Source organism: Nanorana parkeri, unplaced genomic scaffold (assembly GCF_000935625.1).
Source record: "Nanorana parkeri isolate BGI_ZX_2015 unplaced genomic scaffold, ASM93562v1 scaffold1011, whole genome shotgun sequence".
Lineage (NCBI taxonomy): Eukaryota > Metazoa > Chordata > Amphibia > Anura > Dicroglossidae > Nanorana > Nanorana parkeri.
The window spans coordinates 283,795-307,773 of record NW_017307279.1 but is presented as its reverse complement, the minus strand read 5'-3'; the positions used below and the strand labels follow the sequence as shown (position 1 = coordinate 307,773).

The 23,979-nt window shown below is 40.5% G+C and overlaps 1 protein-coding gene across 1 annotated transcript in view; it reads right to left on the bottom strand.

Moving 5' to 3' along the window:
- FGD3 (FYVE, RhoGEF and PH domain containing 3) overlaps nt 1–23,979 on the bottom strand; it is a 186,819-nt gene that overhangs the window by 62,137 nt on the left and 100,703 nt on the right. Inside the window, exons 2-7 of the mRNA XM_018567127.1 lie at nt 20,804–20,962; nt 17,702–17,879; nt 14,692–15,271; nt 3,737–3,826; nt 2,154–2,290; nt 640–796 (exon numbers count right to left, since the gene is read on the bottom strand). Coding sequence (XP_018422629.1) covers nt 640–796; nt 2,154–2,290; nt 3,737–3,826; nt 14,692–15,271; nt 17,702–17,879; nt 20,804–20,962 — 1,301 coding nt within the window. The remainder of the gene's footprint in view (nt 1–639; nt 797–2,153; nt 2,291–3,736; nt 3,827–14,691; nt 15,272–17,701; nt 17,880–20,803; nt 20,963–23,979) is intronic.

Sequence of the window (23,979 nt, the reverse complement as noted above, 5' to 3'; positions counted from 1 at the left end):
CAAGTAAGCTTTGATTTTATTATTAAAAATGACTAAAGCATGTTTTTTTTCTATTACAATGCTGATATTATAACACGATAGTATATGCTGTGACTTTAGAACTCCGTTAAAGAAACATACATTAGTTGAGAACAATGCTTGATTTAGAACCCTTTTGGAGGCCATGGAAATACACTGTACTTTCTATTACATCTCAAAATTACATAGGTCTTTGACAGGCCTAGTAGACTGGCTCAGAGGACTATTAATGCTCATTGACCAAACTGAAAGGGTCTGTACACATGAGTCTTCTTTATGGAGCCGGAGGCTGCCACAGTTACCATGTATTTAACACTCCCTGAACTTCTTATGTCAAGTAGATTTATTTTGCCACTAGAGAACACATTTTTTGACTTTTCAACTACAAATGCTGAACAAACAGATTCAGGTGTCCCCAGTGTTATAGGGAATGGCCACAAGTAAACGACATAAGCCCCTCTGAAAGCCAGAGATCATAATGAACTGTTGGAAGCATCAGGCAGAATACTTGTGCTACTAACAGACAGAGATGTGTGAAACCCTAAGCTGTGGAACAAAGTGAGAGCAGAATCAGATTTATGGCAATACTCTAATGGCAATAGATTTTGTGAGTCATAGTACCTGAACAGTGTGGATAACTTCTTTGAAGACAGGAGACCTCTGGGTCCAGGTATTTACCACGTCCATAGCTTTATCAAAGTTCTTTACATATTCTCCGTACATCTTAAGGAATGGTGCTAGCTTTTGTAGGATATCTCCAATCCGCGGGTTTGTACTCCTAGAAAGTTGATTTAAAGAGACCCTGTCACCAACTTAAAAGAATTCAGGCAATAGCACAGAAAAAGCAAGTATTTTAAATGCTTACTTGCATTTTTTTTTCTCTTCATAAATAATATTTTGATTCGCATCCAATGTGCCTTTGCACTTGCTAGAAAATCAAACTACTTCGGGAAGAGTCAATTCCCTTGCACAGTGCATACATGCACCTAAATATTGCATTTTTAAATAATGGACATGAACATGAACAAACTTCCAATCAACAGGAACACCATATTAACATTCACTGACCAGATATTCGGTTGCTTTAAGAGTTGTATGGATTTATTACAGAACAAATCCACTGATCATTCCCTTTAAAGGACAAACTCTCAATTTCAGAAAAACCTAATCATGATCATGCTACCTAAACTATATCCACAAATACAAATGGAGCAACACTGTGTTAGCAGCATGGATAGTGCAGTCAAGCACACATTAAATAAGACAAATATGAAGCACACTGCGCTCTCCACCTTGGATCCAACTTGGCATTAACAGTACTTTATAATAAGACCCCATTCACACTTGGCGATTCGCAAATCGCGCGTTTGTCACGCGATTTGCATTTTGTGCGATATCGGGCAAATGCTTGCATTGAAAAGCATTGAATCGCGTCAAAATCCGCTCCAAAAAGGGTCCTGCTGTAGCGACGCACGACCCTTTGCCCCATTGCCATGCATTGGAGAGCGATATCGCGCGGTAAATAGCCGCGATATCGCGGGAATTACCGCGCGATAAATCGCTCAGTGTGAACGGGGCCTTAGTGCCTAAAATACGTCTTTGTGATGGAGAGCAGTAGTGTTTAATCCCCTGCAAGGTCTTTAAAGATGGTTGGGACCAATGTAGGGAGATCTTTACTGATGTCCAAAAACCATGAGTATGCACAAGCTTGGCTATTTGTCTAAGGAAATGCTGTTGCATCAAGTGACTCCTTTACATATTATATGTGTTCCACCCCCTCTATTATTATAGAGGGGGAACAACACAAAAATATTGTACCACTTACCTTCAGGTATGTTTTTCTTTTTTTTTCCCACAGAATTTTTAAGGAGACCCAGGCCTGTGACAATGGAACCAGCTTGGCCTGTTACAGCCATAGAGGTGGAAGGAGCTCACACCACCGGGGCTCTGGAGGTCATTATAGACTTGCGAGAATATCAAATTCTGAATCTATTTTCAGTGGGTTTGCTCTTTACTTTTAGCCATCCTCTTTCACCTTCCTTTCCACGCCCTATTGATGCCTCAGCTTGTTCAAAATAATCTAGATATCCACCAAATGTTTAAATGGTAGGTGGTAAAAGAGGTAAGGAACGTACCACTCCTGCGTTATCCGTGCCTTTAGTTCGGGCAAGAGGAACTGGCCATGAAAGCAGTAGATGGATGAAATATTAGAAAATATACCAGTCGTCACCTCAGGTGGAATTCCTGCTGCAGCTAATTGTGTGCAGAATACCTGGAATAGTTTAATTTAGTATTAGTTCATGAATACTGACAGAATAAAAATTGTGGTGTAATTTGTAGAGGTCAAGGAAGCAGGAACTATAGGTTATTTGGCAATACAAGCAGTCATTATTCTAATGCATACTATTTTAATCGAAATTAATTTAATTATTTTGAGAATATGCATGTGAAGGATTTAATTTATCAATGTCATGGTATAGCTACCAGTAGTAAGCAACATTCACCCAGACCTTAACAAGTCCAGCTGAAATTGACTACATTCTACTAGCTAACACTTTGTGGTAAATTAAGACTGGCACTAATGGATCATCACTCTCAATCACAATTTGGCGTAGACCGGAGGCCCTATACAGACACCACAAGACCAAAAGGACCTATGGGCGAGTATGGTGGCTAATATGGTTAGCACCATCCCTTAACCTCCTGAAATCTGCATGAAGATTTTATGTATTTCCCATGTACATGGATTGTTTGGGCACTCTAAATTTACAGATAGCTTAATTTTAACTGGGCTTTACTAGCCCTCCTACTTATGCTTTTATACAGCTGGACCTACACTTTTCAATCTGAATGTATTTCTATGCTTTAGGTGTGCTAACATTTTTGAAGTGTTAGAGCACATCTAAAAATGATATTCAGTCAGACAGGCCCTTGTACTACACATTGTACAACCATATCATAAGGTAATTGGTCAGCTTATGTTGGGTAGGGACAGTTAATTACAAGCTCTATAATATGTCACTGCCATATAAATAAAATAAATGTACAGTCATTAGATGAACACCGTCTAATCTGATTTACCACCCAATCATTATTGTGGTAAAGAGTGACTAACATCTATTATCTATAACTGGTTTTGTTGGGATGGCGCTGGATCTGAGGGACGTTTAAAGTTGCATCACATAAAAGGTACATGTTTTACTAAACATAGTCATAGTCAATAGCTGTAACTATACTGGTAGAGGAGAAAAGCAATGTGCCTACTTCCCCATTCTATATTGAATTAATCTGCACTCATGAAGTGCCAAATTCATATCAATCGAAGAATAAAGGCCAAGCAAAGAGATGCTGCTTCACACATTATTGCTTGATTTCTCTGTCACTCAATTGTCAGCAACAGACTGCAGTTGCTGTCTCAGGACTATCCAACATCCTCCTACTACCTATAGTAGCTGTATAACTATGTCAGTGGCTGGACTGGTAGGAAATGAGCATTGCGATTGACAAGGGACACCCTTCAAATCCAATTTAGGAGATGATGATGAAAAAATTTACAGCTTTAGGCTTAAAAAACATTTGGTTCATACAGATTACTATACAACAACATTAATTTGCTTTCCAGTCCTTTACTATTTTTCTAGCCTGTAACAGTATATAGAGCCACAGGTGGTCCAGACATATTGCAGCAATATTGGTTCACAGATGAGATGTCTTGTACCTGATCAAGGAGATGAAGCCTTTTCACATAGGCTTCTTCAGTGTGGAGCAGCTCATTTGCAATATTTAACAGCTTCTGGGCTTCTGTGCACTGAAAAAACAAGTGGGTGGAAATGTTACATTCAGAGGTCTGTACTGGCTTTAACAATTTTTTTTCATATTTAGTAGAAAATATCTAATTAACACATTTTGAAAAGAGGTTGATGTTGGATTAATGTTTTTTTTAGAACAGGACTTATTTACATTATTGTGAATAATGCGGTTTACATGAAAAAAGGACTACATATCCGTTCCTTTGCTTATATGGTCCATCCATATTACTGTTAATACTAATAGTGCTGCAGTGACCTACTGAAAATATACTCCTGCATGCATCCTTTATTAGGAAAAATTAAAACATTGTCATATTGATTCAATTAGAGGCTCACTTAAAGTGTATGTATAGTCATATTTATCTTTTATTTTGGTGTTGGATATAGTAGGAAAGGACTAAAACTATACCAGAGGCTTCCACTTAATAGTTTCCTGTCTCTGCTCTTCAGTTCCGGGGTCAGCATACCTGTGTTGGGTATTATGAAGGGCTTCCACTCTACTTTTTGGATTTAATTTTTCTAGTATGGAGAATACAAGAGAAGATACTAAAACCCATTTGTAAAGGAACACCCAAAAGCAAGGCTAGTCTTCACACAACTTTCCCCAAGATGGCTTGTTCTTCCACCTAACACCTAATTGCACTAGCTGCAGTTTGATTGTTTGCCAACCATCCCATTTTTTCAGAAGTCTTCAGTCCAGTCATATAATGTGCAGGGTCCTCTTTGCTTCTTCCTCAGAACTGGGAGATTCACAATAGTGCAGGGATCACATAGGTCACATGCCCTCTGAAGCATTACACTGTGCATGCAGGGAACCTAAGTCACCATGGCAGCCTGTACTCATAGGATGTCCCAACATCATTCAACCCAGGACACCAAGAACATTTATTGGAGGGAAGAAATTACTGCCCAGGACAAGAGGTGAGTAGCAATGCTACTATAGTTTTATTGTCCTGCTGGTTAGCCTTTCAAAAAGTAGCCTGGAGTTGGACTTTAAAGTGACACTAAATTCAGGAGTTGAATCTTAAAATGCATTCAAGCACCCTAATAACAAAAATGTAGCTTATTTTTCTATCACTCGGTTGTAGATCCTTAAATCCTCTATGAATTGGTGCTGACACTGTCCATCCTTCTGGAGGGTGGCTACTTTTGTTCTCCATGGTCCCTCTGTGTGTTGTAAAGTAGTCACCGCACAATCGCAAAACAAATTAGTAAACTAAATATGAGATTGTAAATCAAACACAGGAGTGAGCTTGGAGCGGTGTCTACTTTACAACACACACAGGGACCAAGAGGAACAAAAGTAGACACCCTCCAGAAGGAAGGACAGTGTCAGCATGAATTCAGAGATGATTTGAGGAACTACAGCTGAGTAATACACAAACAACCCAGATAGGAAGCAATTGAGCTGCAAGTTTGAAAATGACTTGCTAAATTTTACAATTTTGTTGCACAATTACAGCAAGTCTGCATTGCAAGTCTCCAGATCAACGTGCTTTGCAATAGTGCTGTACACTTGCAGAGCTCTTGTTAAACCTGCAGGACTCTTGCTGTAGACTTGCCAAGCAAATTTGCTACAAATTTTAAAAAGTGTCAACTAGAACTTGTGCTGCGAGTGTTCTGCAAGTCTACAACTTGCCAGGAATGTGTGCAGCAAGTTAGAAAGAATTACAATTTAACCCTGCCACAAGTTTGTGGCAAGTTATCCCTGCTATCTGGGAAGATACATTTGTGTTAATAGTTAGGGTACTTGAATACATGTTTAAGATTTAACTCCTGAGTTTAGTGTCACTTTAAAGACAAGATGTAATATAGATCTGCGCTTATGGATATAAAAATCACCCCAATAGGTTTGGAAGCTGCTATACAAAAAACGCAAAGTTCTTCAGTAATCTTCAATAAAGCTGTACAGAAAGATGCTACAGGGAGCACAGGAGATTAGAAGATTTGACTGTATCTACCGGCCGGCGAGTGTACTATGAATTTTTAATAAATAACTTTGGTTTACTGCACAATGAGGAATTTAATTTATCCTTCATGCAAACGGGGTTATCTGTGATGAACGTATACTAAAAGGAAGGGAACTCGAGGTAGGAGGATGCTAAGATTTATGTGACACTAAAGTGTGAATTGTGGTGTGGGGCGATTGTTTGACACGAGGAGATCACGGAGTGAAACACAGTATATTATTCAGACACACGATTTTTGTTTTTTTCACTTTATGGGATGTGGAATGAACTTTTGATTTTTCACTTCAATAAGTATTTTTTGTTTTTTCACTGTGTGGAATATGGACTGTCTTTTGATTGCTTATTTGGTGCTTGACCGTATCAGTCCTGTATACTGTATATTACACTAATATAAAGACAAGACCTTATTACAGTATACATGCTCATTCATAGCGCAATAAGAAGGGCAAATGGATTGAAGTAAAATAGCAAGATTCACAGCTGTGGGATCTGTAGGGTGATGTCAGAAAACCGCTCTGCTTTAGCAAACTTAAAAGCAGCTGAGCAGAATTGCATACATTTTGGTAGGTAAAAGAGTTCACATACATGCATTGTAACTGCACATTTTGCTTTTTAATTATTTGAAGGGAAAGATCTTAAGCAAGTGTATTTGACTGAAGGCCAGGGAAATAAGCAATATAATTTACATAACAGAGTGATTCAGTCAACTGCTTTAAACAGGAGCTTTGACTGAAGAAGCGATTTAGAATTTTTCTACAAGAACCACAGCCACAGACCTGTCTAAAAAGACCCATAGGATAAATATAGGACCCATAGGCACACTATAGCCAGATCAGTGATAGAATAGTTCTCTGGCTGCTCTCCGCTATGGTACTTAGCCCTTTGGCCTTTTAGCCAGGCCAATATTTAGTTGCATGGTAAAACCAAGGCACTTGAGATGAGGAGCATAACATCCTTCCATACAGATTAAAATAGTTTGGGCTGAATATCACTTAAAGTGCATGTAAAGCAGTTTCTTATAGAGTAAGAAATTATAAATGCCCCTGTCAGATACTTTGATTGCTGTCAGTGTCTTCATTGGAAAGCTTTCTCTTTATGTCCTGCCTCAAGGATAGAACGAAAAGAAAGAGGAAATCTCTGCAAAGTGAGGGGAAATCCCCTGTATTCCAGTTGTCACTAGAACAGGTGTCACCTCCTGTCGCTGTGACAACTCTCAAATTTCCCATTTCTACACCTGAGAAAAAAAAACCAGAACAAATAAAGAGTGTGAATTTCCTCATCAGGGCCACATATAAAAACATAAACCTGACAGAATCTTGAACACATCCTTTATAAAGTCCAAACAGATTTTTTTTTTATATAAACAATTTAAATACTAATTGCTTCAATGGTGACGGAGGTGTCTGAACTATATACAGTATATACATAGTATCCCTAAATTTCCAAAATGTTATTGCTGCTTGGAAAATCTTCATGCAGTTGGACCATACTAGGCATCCATGGTCTATCATGAATGAAACAAGGGTAGCCAAAAATAGAAATGTGCTCACAAACAATGCTCCTGATTTTAAAAATAATTTTTGATTATCTAGCTGTTCTTTTAACCACCTAGACCAGCCTTTCCCAACCATGGTTCCTCCAAAGGTTTCTAGGAGTTCATTGAGCTTTGAGCAGTGATGGATTGATTGCCTACCTGACAGTGTCTGTATAGTTCCAGCTCAAATGTGAATAGACTGAGCCTGAAGCTTGTGACCAAAAACCATTACCATCAAGTAAAGTGTCAGTGTACTCCATCCTTCAAACTGACAAACTGACAACCAAAGTAATACGTACAGTCAGGGGTGTCCCTAGAGTTTTCTCTGCCCGAGGCAGGTGGGGGGTTGGCGGCAGTTGCTAGTGGTGCACGGTCAAGGTGGGTGCTGGTCAGCTGTTCGATTCGATGAGGGGGGGGGGGGTTTAGCCTTCACTGGTGCCTCGCCCAGCTCACTGATTTCACTGGTTGCCAGAAGCTGGGCAAGACGCTGGCTAGGGCGTCCCAATCAGCGCCTGGCAACCAGTGACATCAATGAGCTGGGCCGGACGTCGGCCAGAGCATCACAGGTTGCTAAGAGCTCTTAGCAACTTGGGACGCGATGACCAAAAAGGTGGCGGAGTGACCCAAAGAGAAATGCACATGAGGCAACCACGCGTCAGACAGTCTCATTATTGGGACGGCCTGGAGTACAGCATTGGAAAGATGAAAGTGCCACAACAATTGGATAGATCTAGTAAAATGTTTTTATTAAACAGGATGCAAAAGCAAAAAAAACACCAATGCATTTCATGGGTTGACAACTCTCCCATTATCAAGGCTTGTGTGCCGATTGTGAATTTAAATCTGTACTGGACTTTAATTGTGTAAAGAAAACAATCAAGCAGACAGGCACTACTCTGGTGCCTGACCACTAGGATATCTGCTTTCTCTAAACGATTATAGTCCCATACAGATTTGCATTCACTATTCGCACACAAGCCCTGATGAAGAGAAAGTAGTGAACCCCGAAAAACATGTTGGCATTTATTTAGCATCCTGCTTAATAAAAACAATGACTGGACCTATCCAATCATTGTGGTGCTCTCATCCTTCCAATGCACTACAGAGGAATCTTACAGATACACCTATTGAGTAAGGCTGCCTTTTACAAAAAGCATTTTAAAAATCTGACTACCTAACCTCATCCTCTCCAGGGGTGCAGCTTTCCTCCAACACACATCTATTTTGCAACCAGAGTAATAAGACATTCTTTCCACTGACTTTCAAAGAGGTCCTTCCTCCCACTGACTACCAATGTAAAGGGGTCTTTCACCTATTAACTACAAATTTCAGGGGGTTGCCTCTACCACTGATCACTAAAGCAAGGGGACAGTTTTCTACAGTCTGCATTTCTTTCCTGGCTATATGTTATTGGATATATGTTGTAATGCACGATTATCTTTCTTAAACCTTTTTTAGTTCCATGCTGCAGCAGAGGGGGAGCAAGGCTGTAAAAACTGGCCTAAGAGTAAGCTGGCTCCTAGGATCAGGTGAGTATAACTTTTATTTTAGCACTTGGATGAAAATGAACAGTTAACCCTTGCAGAGTGGGGATGCCACACTGCAAGGGTTAATAAAAGTTTTGCCAGGAGTTCTTCTTTAATAATAATTCATGATTATAACGGAAAATAATTTTGTTGTGTAGAGGGGGGTGTTAAAAAATTAACTGCTCCGGCTGTCAAATATGGTAAGTACACCACACTCTTATTTTCACCTATATCTATAACTTACTGATTGCGCTAATGCACCATAAGCTGTAGATATAATGAGTGGTGAAACTACCATCATAGCGACCGAAATGGGGCTTGGGACAGAGGGGAGGCCCGGTCAGCAGGGCTGAAGTACTCCTCTTCTTCCCCCCCCCCCTTGCATACCTAGCCCGACAAGAAGTCAGTGGTGACAGCAGGTAAGACAGCGGCGGCCTCCCCTGCAGCAACCTCTAAAACTCCCCCCCAAACCCGGCCAGAAGTCAGCGGTGACAGCAGCAGAGAAGTCAACGGCAGGGGTCCACTTGTGTTAGTGGGAGAGGAAGATGCCGCCAGACGCTGTTCCCGGTTCAAATCCTTGCACCAGCCCTGCATGGCCGCACACACCTGAATCATGGTAGGTTATTGGTTATAATCTCTACAGTGCTACATCAATGAAAGTTGGGGAGATTATCATTTGTAACCCCACTTTCCCCAAATTCACTGGTATGGCAGTGTTATTTTAAGTTATATTTACACCACAACACCATAGAAACTGAGGAAAGTAGATTATATTTCTCTGTGTGATCCTTCTTCTGTGTGGCAGCTTAATTAGAACATAAAATATTACTGCCACACCAGTGAACCTGGGGAAAGCGGGCTTACAAATTATAATCCCCCTTTCCGCAGCCTTCATTGGTGTGGCAGTATTAAAGTAAAGGCCCCATTCACACCAGTCGGAATCGTTTCAGCGTGGTTTCCGCACGATTTTGAAAGAGCGTTTTTGGGCGTTTTTAATCGCGTTTCAGTGCTGAAATGCAATTAGAAACGCTCAAAAACACGCTGATCAGTGCGTTTCTATTGAAATCTATATGGAAGACACTCTGATCAGCACGAAAAAAGTAGCTCAGGGAGCATTTTGTGCGGCAGGTGGTTCGGATTGCATGGAGCCGCTCGATTGCATGGTTGCAATGTGTAGGATTGTGCATGTTGACTGTTCAGCGCGGACAAATCCGTGCAACTGAACCGCCCTGGTGTGAAAGGGGCCTCACACAGGGTTGATGAAACTGGTGGGGTGTTTCGTCATGGTTGTTGGGGGCCCATACAAAATTCTGCTATGGGGCCCTGGGATTTCTAGTTACGCCCCTGGATATAATCATTTGTAGTAGGGGTTCACTGAGACTTGAAAATTATTTCGAAGGGTTCCCACATATTGGGGTAAGAAAGTTTAAAAGCAGCTGAAGTAGACAGTATAAAACACAGGAGCTGACGCTTCAGCATCCAGCACCTATCCATACGCCTAACAAAGTCAAAAGGATCAAACACTGGAATCAGCAAAAAAGAACATCGACTCATTCCACTGTGATTATGCTCACCAGACAGTAAATTCAAAGGTTACCGCATTGGCCTTTCCATACCAGTAATTATGCTAATCTGCTGTTTACTCAGTAAGTGTCTTACAATTAGCTTTACAATTAGCAGCATCACCTTCTATGCATTGTACATGCATAGAAGGTGATGCTGCTAATTGTAAGACACTTACTGAGTAAACAGCAGATTAGCATACGACCATTAACGACCATTGATTAACAAAGTACTGGCTCAAGACAAAAGATCCATCTTCATTTTTTTAACGTTACTTCACATTTGAGGAAACTTGGGACGACTTAACATTTGCAAAATGTGTTTAATTGAAAAGAATGTAAATGTTATGTTGGTAAACTGTATTTCATTGTAATTAGCAGAGCTCCAGTCAGTGCACATTTCTGTTTATTAGCTCCGGTGACAGTATTCCAACACTAGAGAATGATGAAAGATTTTAGATCCAGAACATGGTGTGGAATAATGAATGTATCAATACAAAGGTCATTAATTGATGGAGTGCAAGCTGAGCACATGCATCAGGCCATCTAAACTTATACATTGATGTTGGCCTCTGTACCCTTTGTGGTTTTTATCATAAGCATCTATGCTAAGCCATACACAGGAATCAATGCAAGGTGTTATGTGCAGAAAACGGCTGGTGACCTAGCATCAAAGGATTTTTTTAATGATAAGTGCATGCATGATATAGTGATATTTTAGTGACATTAAAGTCAAAATCCCCCCAATGCTTCTTTAAGGACTTACCTTAAATGATGCCTCTTGATCCGATCATCATCTTCTTTCCAGTAGTTTTCAGAAGTCCCTCCAGCACTGGCGCCCGTCTGTGATCCAGCGCTGACTCCCGTCTCTTCCTGTCCCACGGAGTGTCTGCCAGGCTGCCTGCATTGACTTACCCTGTGTATCTCCTCTTCTCCTGGCTGAAGATCTCTACTGCGCTTTTGCCCGCCCCATCATCCTACGCGGCTGCCCGAGAATCTTCAGATCTTTGGACGGGAGCGCGCGGCGGAGATACAGGTGAGTTTAAACCTTTTTCGTAACTTTTTATTTTATTTTTATAAACGCGAGGGTTTAATTAATTGTCCTTTAAAGTCAAAAAAGTTAGAATATTATATGCAGATTGAATCACTTACAATGAAATTTTTATCCTTGATGTTTACAAGTTTTAGTTTCCTGCTGAATGAGCTGGTCCCCTGACCCCTTCTCTCATCTCCTGTTTTAGGGTGGCTCCATTCCCTTTTATGGTCCTACGGAGCCACCCTTGTGTTTGTCTCCACAAACACACAGACACAGCAAGGCAAGACACTCCCCTGCTTCACACTCCTCCTTCCTCCCTCTTTCTTCTCCAAGCTAATGCATGCACAGCTGCTGCAGGCCTGTGATCTTGTATTCAACAGGAAGATCAGAGAAGGTGGAAGATTAATTGGCTCCCGTCTGTATCAGCCCTGTATGTATGCATGCGAGATAGGTACCTTAAAAATTGTAAGCTTCTGGAGGGTCGGTACTCATGTGAATGTGCATGTAAAACGCTGCGTAAATGGTCGGCCCTATAGAAGTACCTGTAATAAATAAGAAATAAATACCAACTGGTCTAAGATGCTGGCTCAAAGATGACACAATCATGTATAGAAGAAGAGTGCCTATGTGTTTTTTTGTTGTGTTCACAGAGGACTGACACAGATCAGCCCGCTAATGCAGCATTTGAGTTTGGGACTTGTTACAATGTTGCAATGTGATCACTGGGGAAGAGGAGACTAAGGACATTCATTGACTTGCCTGCAGCAGGCTGGGGAGAAGCAAAAGCTGAAGCAAAGTGAACTGTTGTATTTTGTGACATATCACATGTAGTGTAGGAGCACACACACACACACACACACACACACACACACACCTTATCAAATGCCTAGTGCCATGATTAAACTCTGTCCTACCTCCTCCCCACACCCCCCTGCAGCTCAGAGGAACTTCAGAAATGCAAAGATGTAATACACCTGCCCTCAGGTCTTTCTACGGTTAAAAAGTATCAGCCCTTTGACTTGATTGCATGAAAGTGGCAGTACAGAACAACAGAGCCCCTCTTTTAACCAGCACTGTTTCAAGCCATGTCTAGCCCCTAGTCAAGCTACGCAACTATCTCCTAGCTTGACTAAGGGCCAGACCAGGTTACCTGATAAAAGAGGAGCTCTATAGTTTTGTACTGCCACTTTTATATAATAATGTGAAAGAGCAAATACTTTCTAAAGGACAAAGACTTGCAAGAGGATGTTTAACATCTTTGCACATATTGTAACATATCAGGAATGTAGTCAAGCAGACTTGTAAATGAAAGCAAAGGTCCACTTAAGACATTTCCTTATTAGAAGATACAATAAGGTATTACTATATAAAAATATACTCAGCTGACTTAAATAAAAGGTTGATATGTGAAGTTGGATCATTTTGCATGAGTGACAGTTGTTTCTCTGAGATGATATTGGTCAAGTGATGTGTGCTATCCAAGACAGTTATAGTAGCTATGCTCCACAGAGAACCAAAAGGGACCGCCAATGGAGTAATTCTGAGAGGTCAGATGGTCCTGAGAGAAAACGCCACCTATGGTTCCATGAGTAGGCCCATTAACTATGACTCTGTGCTTTGTCCATATAGGGCTAGGTCCACAGATGCATATGATTCAATAATCACCTTTTATAATTTAATATTAACCTTCATTTTTCTCCCCCCTTCCTCCTGCTCTGGTCAGCCTTCATGAGTGCTGCCAAAAATGCTACATGCATCTTTTTTGGTGCATATTGGTACATTAGGCAGCCCATTCAAAGAAGGCACTTCTGGCCCTTCTTTCTTATGGGATGGTGTCTCAGAAAAAAGAAGAAATTCTCATTGGTCAGCATGGTCACAGCTAAGTGCAGCTGGGACTGGGGGTGAGGAGGGTGTTGTGAGTTAGTTCAACTCTTTATTTTTGATGAAATAGTGAAAAATTACCCTTTAATATATTCAGTATCATATTGTACACAGCAGCCACAGTAAAGGTGTATTCTATAGATCTCATTTAAGAAGGCTTGTAGGCCATGTGAGGGCTGAGAATTCAAAACTAAGAATCAGTTTTTAGAGTGAGAATTGGTTTGCTGAAGCAGATAATTGACTGATCCACCTCTCCAGTTATAGAAGTGAAATATATAGTAAAACTCCCATTTTGGTGTTTTTCGATTGCCATTGAGACTGTTTTCCAATTCAACCTCAGGACTGTGTTACAACTCCACCCTTCAGGCTCTATTTATAGGGATGCACCAAAAAAGGTTTTTCGGTATCGAGTACGAGCACCGATATTTATTTTCGGTACTTGCCGATACCGAGTACCGATGCATTGTGCCCCGATTATCAGGAATTTGCATGGCAGATCATGACCCATCGCCGACTTCCTGATTGGAAAGGAAGCCGGCTCCATGCTCCCTTGGCACTGCTGGTCAGAGAGAGATCTCCCTCTTCCTAGCCAATTAGGAATCAGGGAGGCGGGTTATAACCCACCGCCCGGCTTCCTGATTGGAAAGGAAGCCGGCTCTATGCTCCCTTGGCATTGCCGGTCAGAGAGATTTCCCTCTGACTGTAAGTTCTGGTATCCGAGGTAAGTATCAGAGCATTTGTGCGATTACGAGTACTCGCCCAAATACTCGGTATCGGCATCGGTGCATCCCTACCATTTATTATTAATCACAGTGTGGTAAAGAAGCAATCTTGGTAACCAAGGGACTTATTTCTAAGGAAATGTCTTGGCTCTCACTCTAGGAATGCTTTGTGATGTTGGTAGAGGGTTATTTATAAAAGGGAAAGCCCTAAAGTGGACTTTGCAGCATATGGTAAGCAATATGTAAGTATGCAACTTACAAATATTTATCATCTATCACAGAGATCACAGTAGTCCCCCTGGCAATGCCTTAGATGCGTTCTTATCTGAAAGTTCCACACTGTTTAGTCGCTCAGATGAGCAGATGTTTGTTTTATTCCATGGACTTGGTTAAAAAGCCCTCCGGCATTCAGACTGTTTGCTGCCTTGGTGAATAAAAGTGTAGGACCAACCTGCTTGGACTGTTCCTGGGTGTCCTTGCCTTGTGCATGGTTTACCACTGCCAATACCAGTTGATCTTGGCCCCCTTTTAATATAAAATATGTATGCACCCCTATAAACTAGTTACCGGTAAGTAGAATATGATAACAATGAAAGTTATAATTTCATTAGTTGTCCTTTTTTAGCTACCTACCTTTGTGGTGTCAATAGTCTCTGTTTTCGTCAATTCTGTGCTCTCCTGTTCCTCACTGCTTCCTTCATCCATATCACTATCTTCATCCTGAGTGGAGTCCCTCTTCTGATCCACAGAGGTAGGGTTACTTATTTCAACTGTGGTAACAGGTAATGTAAGTTTCCTCTGCTCCATAGTCTCTTCATTTGAAAACACCTCCCCTACCACACTACACGAAGGGCTGTCGATACCGCTGTCTCGATTGGGTATTTTACCATTATCGTTCTGATCTACTGTAAGTTCCTCATTGCCATTGTCCCTACCAGGTTCCCCGTTCCGATGCACGGATGAGGCTTCCCCACAATTATTGATGTCAGTGATGCTTAACTCCTTAAATTTAACATTATCAGGACTCGAGAGGTCTGTATTGTGAGTAATAGCAGGTTCATTATCCTCCGCACCAGTCAGTTCATCAGCAGACAATCCACTCTCAACCGATGAATCTTTCCTTGACGGGCAAGGGCATTTGGAAGGTCCCGAGCCAGGTTCCATTTTGAGATAAGAATTGAGACGATTGTGCTTGACAAATTTTTCAGGTTGTCTGAGGGAACACAAAACAGAGATTTAATCTGAGTTAGCATAGTTTTCAAAAACATAAAGAAGGCTTAAAGAACATGATTATATGCTAACTCCCATGTCAGGAGTTTGCTTACACGATCCCTTTAAGATACTGTATAATTGATCAGTCATTATAATATCTTAGTTTTTGTATTTTACATTCTGCCCCCTCACTCTCAACAACAGGATCTCCTTAAATAACTACAAGGCAATGCTTATTCATCTATCCACCAAGTACAGGGGCTCCCACCATCCAATTGTACCCCACATACATCTCGCTACCATTGCCCAATACTGCATTTAGTCAGCCGGTTGCATGTGCAGAAAACATATTGGTGAAAAGAAAATAACTATTTTGTATCTCTCCTGAAATGCATGCAAGAGAGCAGTTGGCAGGTTTGCTTGACCAAACAGCTAAATGAAGTAGAACACCAAGTCAATCAATACAGAATATTTTAGGTTTTTTTTTGCAATGTAAAAAAAATGCTAACTCATGTAACCTAAACCTAAATCAAAAGATCACACATCCTTGCTAGAAGTACTTTGATATAATAGTGGCTGCTAAGAATCTACTGTTTTCAAATCAGACAAACCCTGTCTGGTAGATTTGTATTAAGATAGTAGGTTTGGCAAAGCTCAACTTTGTGCAGCACTACTAAGCAGAAAAGCAGAGCTTGATACGTAAATGAGCAAATATGGCTATTCACATATAACTACATATATGTATAACAATGTTTTTAAAATTTTTACAAACATTTACACTACTTAGGATAGGCTTATTATGTTTGCATGTAGTTGATATCTAAAAAGGCTTTCCCCTTGAAAGCGAATCTGCACTTTGCCCTGAACAGGGCAAAACATCATAATTGCTATAATGGCAGCCCTACCAGCTGCACATCCTTACTTTTCCTTTGTTCCCTTACTTCTCCGTTTGTCCACCAGGAGTCCTATGCACAGGGCTGGGGACTCTCCCCATCCTCCTGGTCAGACAAGCACCAGTGTTGCTACATTGGAAGCAAAAACATACTAGTATATATCTGGAAATATCAAAGAGGGAAGAATGGTGGGGATATGCAGCCAGTAGGACTGATGGTAAAATCAAGCTTTGCCCTTTAAGTCACAATCCTTGTAGACAAACAGCAGTAGAAAAAAGCATGTGAATCGGTGGAAAAGCGAACCCCCCCCCCCCCCATCAGTATGCCGAGAGAAAACAGCTTGAAATAAAATACGGATGTGACTACAGTTACTTAAATCAATTTATTAAGTATTATACATTTATTATGTGTAATGAATGTCCTAACATAGATGGCACATAGAGGCAAATTAATAAAAAAATGGGTAAAGTCTGGCACATTAATGCAGTTAGAATGTGAAAGCGTGAAGAGAGCAAAAGCAAATGCGGATTTTATGCTAAAACTGCAGTGCATTATATGTGTAGCATTTGGCAAGTCAATCATTGTCCATTTCATAAATATGCCCCATAAGACATTTAATGATGGATGGCCTATATAACATCTACTGCTAGATGCTTGAGGTTAGTTCATAACAACCAAACAACAAAAAATATTGGAGTCACAAGGCCTGATATCAGCTGACATGTTCTTAGGGTACATTACAAAGACTTATTTGTATGAGAAGACTTACACGTTTCATTTCTAAATGTATTTTTATACATTGGCCACATTTTCCATGAAAAATGGAAGTGCAAAACAATATCTGTTTAGAATCATGACAACACATTTTACCTCAAATAAGCTATAACAGTACAGGTGTCTATGGGGGATTATATATAAAAATTGTGCTAACAAGAACATGTCTGGTCATTCAAAGCAAGAAATCAGAAGTTCGGGACTGCAGAAACAGCTGCTGGAAACTGACTGGTTTCTGTGAGTCTACACATAAATATTAAAAATATTATTGTGCACCCCACAAGCCCGACATTCTAGGGTGTTCTAATATGTAAATTTAAAAACTAACAGTGTTATACATTACCTGTCCTCTCAGCTTCCTAGTGGTCAACAATGGTGGTCATAGTAGTGGACCAATAGAAAGATGCAGGAGGTGGGACAGAGAAGCTCTTGCCAGTATCAGGAAGAGTTGAATTTTGCATACTAGACCATGCTGAGATTTGGTGATTCAAAGTCAGTAAAAAAGACTTTCAAAAAAGGTATGTGCCAACACCACTAGATGCCTACTACTATGTAGTACTGAGACCAGTTTAGAAAGAATCTTCAGAAAGATTATACTACTGACAGATATACCTTCATTCATGTGACAAGGGTCTCATTAAAAAAAATGCAGATTCTTTCTGCAACCACCAAAATCAGAATTTTTTTTTTTTAGAGAAGCTTAGAAAAAAAAAAGTGTACACATAATGAATATATGTTCCCTGGTTGCCAAGTTGCAGATGTACCTGATATTTTCAAACTTTTGAATGAGAGCGCTGATGTCGGATCTGTTAGAATGGATCCTCTCCCTTATTCGCCTGGTGACTTTTGGTGCAGAAGGCAGTGGTCTAGAAGGAGCCGGAGGAATTTTCTGGGCAGGCCTCTCCTGGCCTCCAGATATTAGGTGGATTGGCTTAGGAGGTACTGTAAAAACATAATCAGAAAGGAAATATATATAAGGGTTTTCAAACAATACATGCTGGTTTACACATGGATTCATTTAAGCTCAAGTCTAAAATATCATACAGTAAACTAGGGCAGTGAAATAATCGACTTTAATATACTATTTGTCATTTATCTTGCTTCCTTATATTGGCTCCTGGAATTATCCCTTGTGGTTAGGTATTTGATGATAAAATTAAAGTTACAGCAAACTCAGGAGTTACCGTATATCTTAAAAATGCAGTCAAGTACCCTATTAACAAAAATGTATATCTTATTTGTGCATCAGAGATGATCCTCAAATCATCTCTGAATTGGTGCTGACACTGTCCTTCCTTCTGGGGGGTGCCTACTTTTGTTCCCCATGGCCCCTGTGTGTGTTGTCCAACTTCACTCCTGTGATGGACTATAATCTAAATACAAATTAGGAAATTAAACATGAGATTACCTAAGCAAACTGAATGTCATTCAGTCAGGGTTTACATCTACTTTAATGCAAGTGTTACCCAGAGGGGCTTTGCCCCCTTTCCTCACTTGACAACTCTCCCTGGGCACCTGCTATATTCGGTCTATTCCACCACTTCATAGACAACGGTTAGACACTTAGTCGCGTCTCAACTCCTCCGTGTTCATTAAAGGTGAAATGTCAAAAGCCAGTACAAGCATAAGGAAACAAATAAATAATGAACCTTGTGAGTGGTTGTCATCTTATCTTCTTTAAACTTTTCATGTAAAAAGGCTATAAAAGTCTGGAAAGCGTTTAGGACCAAACTATATAGATATGTTAGAAATGTACACATTAGTGAACTGACATATTCCTTTTTCCTCCCACACATACACACATAATTCTTTATATTTGTGGCTAACCACTGTCACATTTCCTTCCTCCTGTGCAATATTTGCTATGTTCTGAGTAACTCTTTTACTGCTGAAAAGATTAGAGTATGCAGAGCAAACAGACCCAGACCAGCTTACATTCAAACCCTGGAATATAATGGGCCCACGTGCACATTTGTTTATGTGGCTTTTTCTTAGCCCAGAATATGTGATAGAATGTATATATTACAATCACTGTTGCAACAAAAAAGATACTATGACGGAACAAAATTTGGAGCATTTGTGCATGGCAGCCAATCAGCTTCTCTCTTAAAATCTTAACTGAACAAACTAACAAGAGAAGCCGATTGGTTTCCACAGGCAACTGCTCCAGATTCTGTCTGCTCCAGTTTTGATAAATTCACCTCAGAGAGTTTAGCCATTATTAAGATACGACTAAGTGAACTGGAGCAGCCCAAATTAGCTCATTGTAGGCCACAAATACTTTCCAGCCCCTGTGGCAGATGCAGCCCTTCTGACAGATGCCAAACTATTTGTGCAACCCCAAGCACAAAAGACATCGGACCCAATGCCTGGTTGTACCCAAACCAGCCATTACCAGCTGTTATCCCATGTTTCCATGTGTATATGTAGCTATTTGGTAGTGTGTACTAAATTATAACTGCACCTTAAATACAGTTACACTTATATGCTGGAACTGTAAATTGGGTGCTTTCCAAACTATTTGTGACCTTGTGATACAAGAGGGTGCTGTAGTGGCAAACAATTGGTGGCGCCGCTTTGTGGAATCCAGTTAATGCCAAGATGTAGCCAGTACACCGAAGTGCTTGTGTTGAGCTTTTTGTCGGTCACAATTGATAGAAAACTGCAATGTTTCAAAACTAAAAAACAGGCACCTTTGTCACTGTTTTTACCCATGTGAGCAATAATAGTTTGGTGAGTTGGTGAGTGTTCCTAACTAACTTTGGTGAACTGTTTACTCTGTAGGCAAGGTTTGAACATTACATCATGAAGCGAAAAAGAACCGGTGTGTGTAATAATACACACATATACATATATATACATATATATATATATATATACATATATACATACACACACGTATTGTGGTGCATCCTACCCTCTGTGTCCCCTCTGACACAGAGCAGCAACCAGTGGGGGGGAGAGAGAAAAGAAACGTTCAGGAGGACGAGCGGGCTGGGGAGGAGAGCGATGTGAGCAGCATGTCACAGGAGAGCACGGCCTCCTCTCGCACCGTCCCCGCTCTGCCTTACGTGACAGATCAGGATGGAGAGCAGTAAGGGGAAGGAGACCTCTGTGAGCCATCACAGGAGGCCAAATCGGCGGTGCGAGGGAGGAGTCAGAGACCAAGCCAGCTAAGATCTCCCGCCCGCTCAGCCTCCTGTGACAGCGAATCAGGATAGAGAGCAGAGTACAAGCACTCAACAATTAGCGGATTGTTGTGTTTGTAAATAATCAAGGACATAGTATGGTTTCCTGTGTCCCCAATTATGAATGAATAGGAAGTGCTCTACATCACTTCCTGTTCATTCATGATAGTGGACATAGTACCTATTTCCTCAATTTATGAGTGGACAGGAGTATAGAGGATTCCTGTTCATTCATAACAGGGGCTGTAGAAAAAAAAGAGATTGAGGACTCCATATCCTAAATCTCTTTTTCTATTTCAAAAGGGAAATATCAAGGGTCTGTTTAGACTCCTGATATTGCCCCAGAGCCCCCAATGGTTTTTAAAAAGGTTAGGAATAAAAAAAAAACAAAAAAACTTTTTGTGGATCTTCAGACCAAAACCAAAGATTTTTGGTTTTGGTCTGAAAATTTCTGTGCAGCTCTAATTATATATGTGTGTGTGTGTGTGTGTGTGTGTGTGTGTGTGTGTGTGTGTGTGTGTGTGTGTGTGTGTGTGTGTATATATATATATATATATACACACACACATTTTAATAATAGGATTTACTGTATATGGGCCTTAGATGTTATGTCTATAAAACACAACTCTTTAGCCAAATCAAAATGTCAAAAAATATCACAGCGTATTAAATACCAACCTTGAGGTTTTTCTAGATTTGACTTTCTGATTGGCAGTGCTTTTGCCCGCGGCTTCTTTCCAGCTTGCTGAATACATGGTATTGGGCTAGCGTGCTGAGTCTTAATGAATGGACTTAATTCAATGTGACACTTGACTTGGAAAGTTGTACAACCACAACCTGTAAAGAAACACAAACAAATGTAACATTTCTTCAGCTGATTTAGTGGTGCATCTATGGTAAAACAATAGGTCATCAGTAGTCTGGGTAATCACTGATGTGACCATACAGTATAAAGGGCTGTCCCAAATTCGTTCAAAGTAACAAAAGCCATACATTTCCCACTGTCAAAGAGAAGTGTTCTTTTAAAACAAACAAGTAGTTTTTTAGATGCATCTAGGAATACCAGGCAACCTGCAAATCTTACTATTTTGTCACCTGTGCTTTAGGAGCTACCATCACAGGTTCAGGCCAGTGTAAACATTGCACTGTTTGCAATATCTATGACTGCTTTGCAGACATGTGGAGGAGATTTTATTCCTCATTCCTTATTTGTTAAATTCTACATCTTTACAACCAAATCTATAAATGATTTCTGCACTGTAGTGCACTCATGCAATCACTAGAGATCACAAACTGCCAGAAACAGGCAGCTGCTGCTTAAGTGTAGCTACAGTGTAGACAGCATATGTCTCCAGACCAGGACTGAGAAAAGGAACAATAGTGATCATTCTTAACAGGACCTAACTTACCATTGGACAAACTAGGCCTGTGTCTATAGGCTGCAGAAATAAAAAGATTTTCTATACATATATAGATCACGCATTTTTCCCCATCATTTTCAGAACAACAGTTACTTTATACAAGCTTACGAACACATTTGCATTATTTATGGCCAGGCTAGAACAGTAAATGTAAAAAAGGATTGTATTGAAAAGGTGATCATAGCAGGGCGGGTGGTTGCTTTGCATGCCAAAGTATGTTTGATTACACGATCCAGGGATGGATATCCAACCCTGCCTCTATTCTGCTTTCTGTAATGTCTGGAATTACATGAAAAGAGTAATGCGCCCAGCCACACTCCTAACCAACAAACAATATCATGATATACACAGTGCATGCCACACTCTGAGCAATCATTCCTTTTTTCTACAAAGAAAAGTAATCCGTTTCTTCATTGCATATGTATTGCACCTGAACATCTGCGTATTACTTGCAAAGGTTTATTTGCAGCTAAAAGACTGTCTGTCTGCTGAATGTCATTATTCACACTAGGCACTTTACACACAGTGTTAATAAACGCATATCGCTATATGAGATTCAGAAGACTTCCAGGTGACCGGGAGACTCAACCATGGAGAAAACTATAGGAAATGTTATCTGGGTCCAATATGTATATGTGTTATAACCAAGGGGGAACCATTGGTTTGGTCCATCATGCTCCATCAGGTTCACCTGCTGTGTGCTTCTATTACTATAAGTTAAATCAGCATTCCTCACTCCTGGTCATTGTGATTCTAAGGATATTCTACTGCATAGCCAAAATCGCTGGTTCTCTTTAAAAAGACCCTGTCACGTCATTAAGCAATTTAACCAAATCACATACCTGTAAAGAGATGGACTACATACCTCTCTGCATGGCCGTGCCACTAAATGCTGCTCTGTCACTGAGAAATGGTCCCCCAAAGTCTGCTGTGAAACTGACACTTCCAGGAGTGTCGATCTCCAGCTCAAAGCCCTCACTGATTCCTCCAATGACCTACATATCATTACTGTGTGCTGCACTGATGTAGGAGGTCAACACAAAGAACCAGAAAGAGCAGCAAGGACCACAAAGACTTCCAGAAGTGTCAGTTTGCCAGCAGACCTCAGGGGCCATTTATCAGTGGCAAAGCAGCATTCAGTGGTACAGGTGGCAAGGAATGTATGAATTCAGTTTCTTCTTTACAGGGGTTTGCGCAAAATGTTTTAATGGTGCGATTGGGTCTCTAAGGTAAACGCTGTAATTACAACTTAAATGTTGTGCTCACTGAAAATATATTATATTGTCCCCTAAATCTTGAAAATGGAGTGTGATAGCACAGTTCCGGAAAGTTGTTAGAGTAAACTATGTGCCAGGCCCCTTGTCCCTTCTCCCAGGGGGGGGGGGTTAAGAATAAATATGCAGTTTTTAACTAGAGATGTTATGACCTTAAACAAGCAGCTAGCTCAGTAGCTGAAAACTGATGACAATGGGAGAGGTATTTAGGTCAGAGGGAAATGAGCTGCCTTAAGGATAATACAATGAACTTTTCATATAGAGCCTTGTGGCTTGCTCTGGACACTGCTCTCTATCAGGAGACAAGATTCTAAATCTTCCCTCTGCAAAATGACAAGAATGTGAGCCACAGTGTGACCTGCAGCAAAAATGCATTTGTTTATCTTATGGCTTAGCGAGCCATTCTTCTCCGGCCATGAAAGGTAGGAAATATGCTTTTTTTTTTTTACTTTCAAGGGCATGAGCCGGCACTTATTACATAAAATTATGTCTACGGAATATTCTTCAACATCTGAAAAATCTGTCGCTGAAATACACGCACAGTCTGCCTGTTTTCTTTTATCATTCCGCTTTGTGCAGTCTTCTGTTTTCAGCATTCTGCTGTTCTGGGAGCACCCCATTCTGAGCCGTAGACTCTGCAGGCCTAGAAGTTACAATCCTGCTTATCAGAGTTTCTCTGGGGTCTAATTAGGAACAGCCCTGCTCAATCAGTAGAGACTGTTAAGGTTTGGTTTATTTTTATCAATGTACAAAATGGAAAGTAAATGAACAGAAGAGAAATCCAATCAAATCAATATTTGATGTGACCACCCTTTGCCTTCCAAATAGCATCAATTCTTCTAGGTACACTTGCATGTAGTTTTTGATGGAACTCGGCAGGTAGGATGTTCCAAACATCTTGGAGAACTAACCAATCTTCTACGAATGTAGGCTGCCTCAAATCCTTCTGTTTCTTTATGTAATCAGAGGCAGACTTGATGATGTTGAGATCATGGCCAAACCATCACTTCCAGGACTCCTTGTTCTTTTTTATGCTGCAGATAGTTTCTAATGACATTGGCTGTACAGTATGTTTATAGTATGGCATGATGGATAAGTATCTGCTTGTATTTCTGAGCATTGAGGATACCTGACCAAATCTCCAACTCCATTTGCAGAA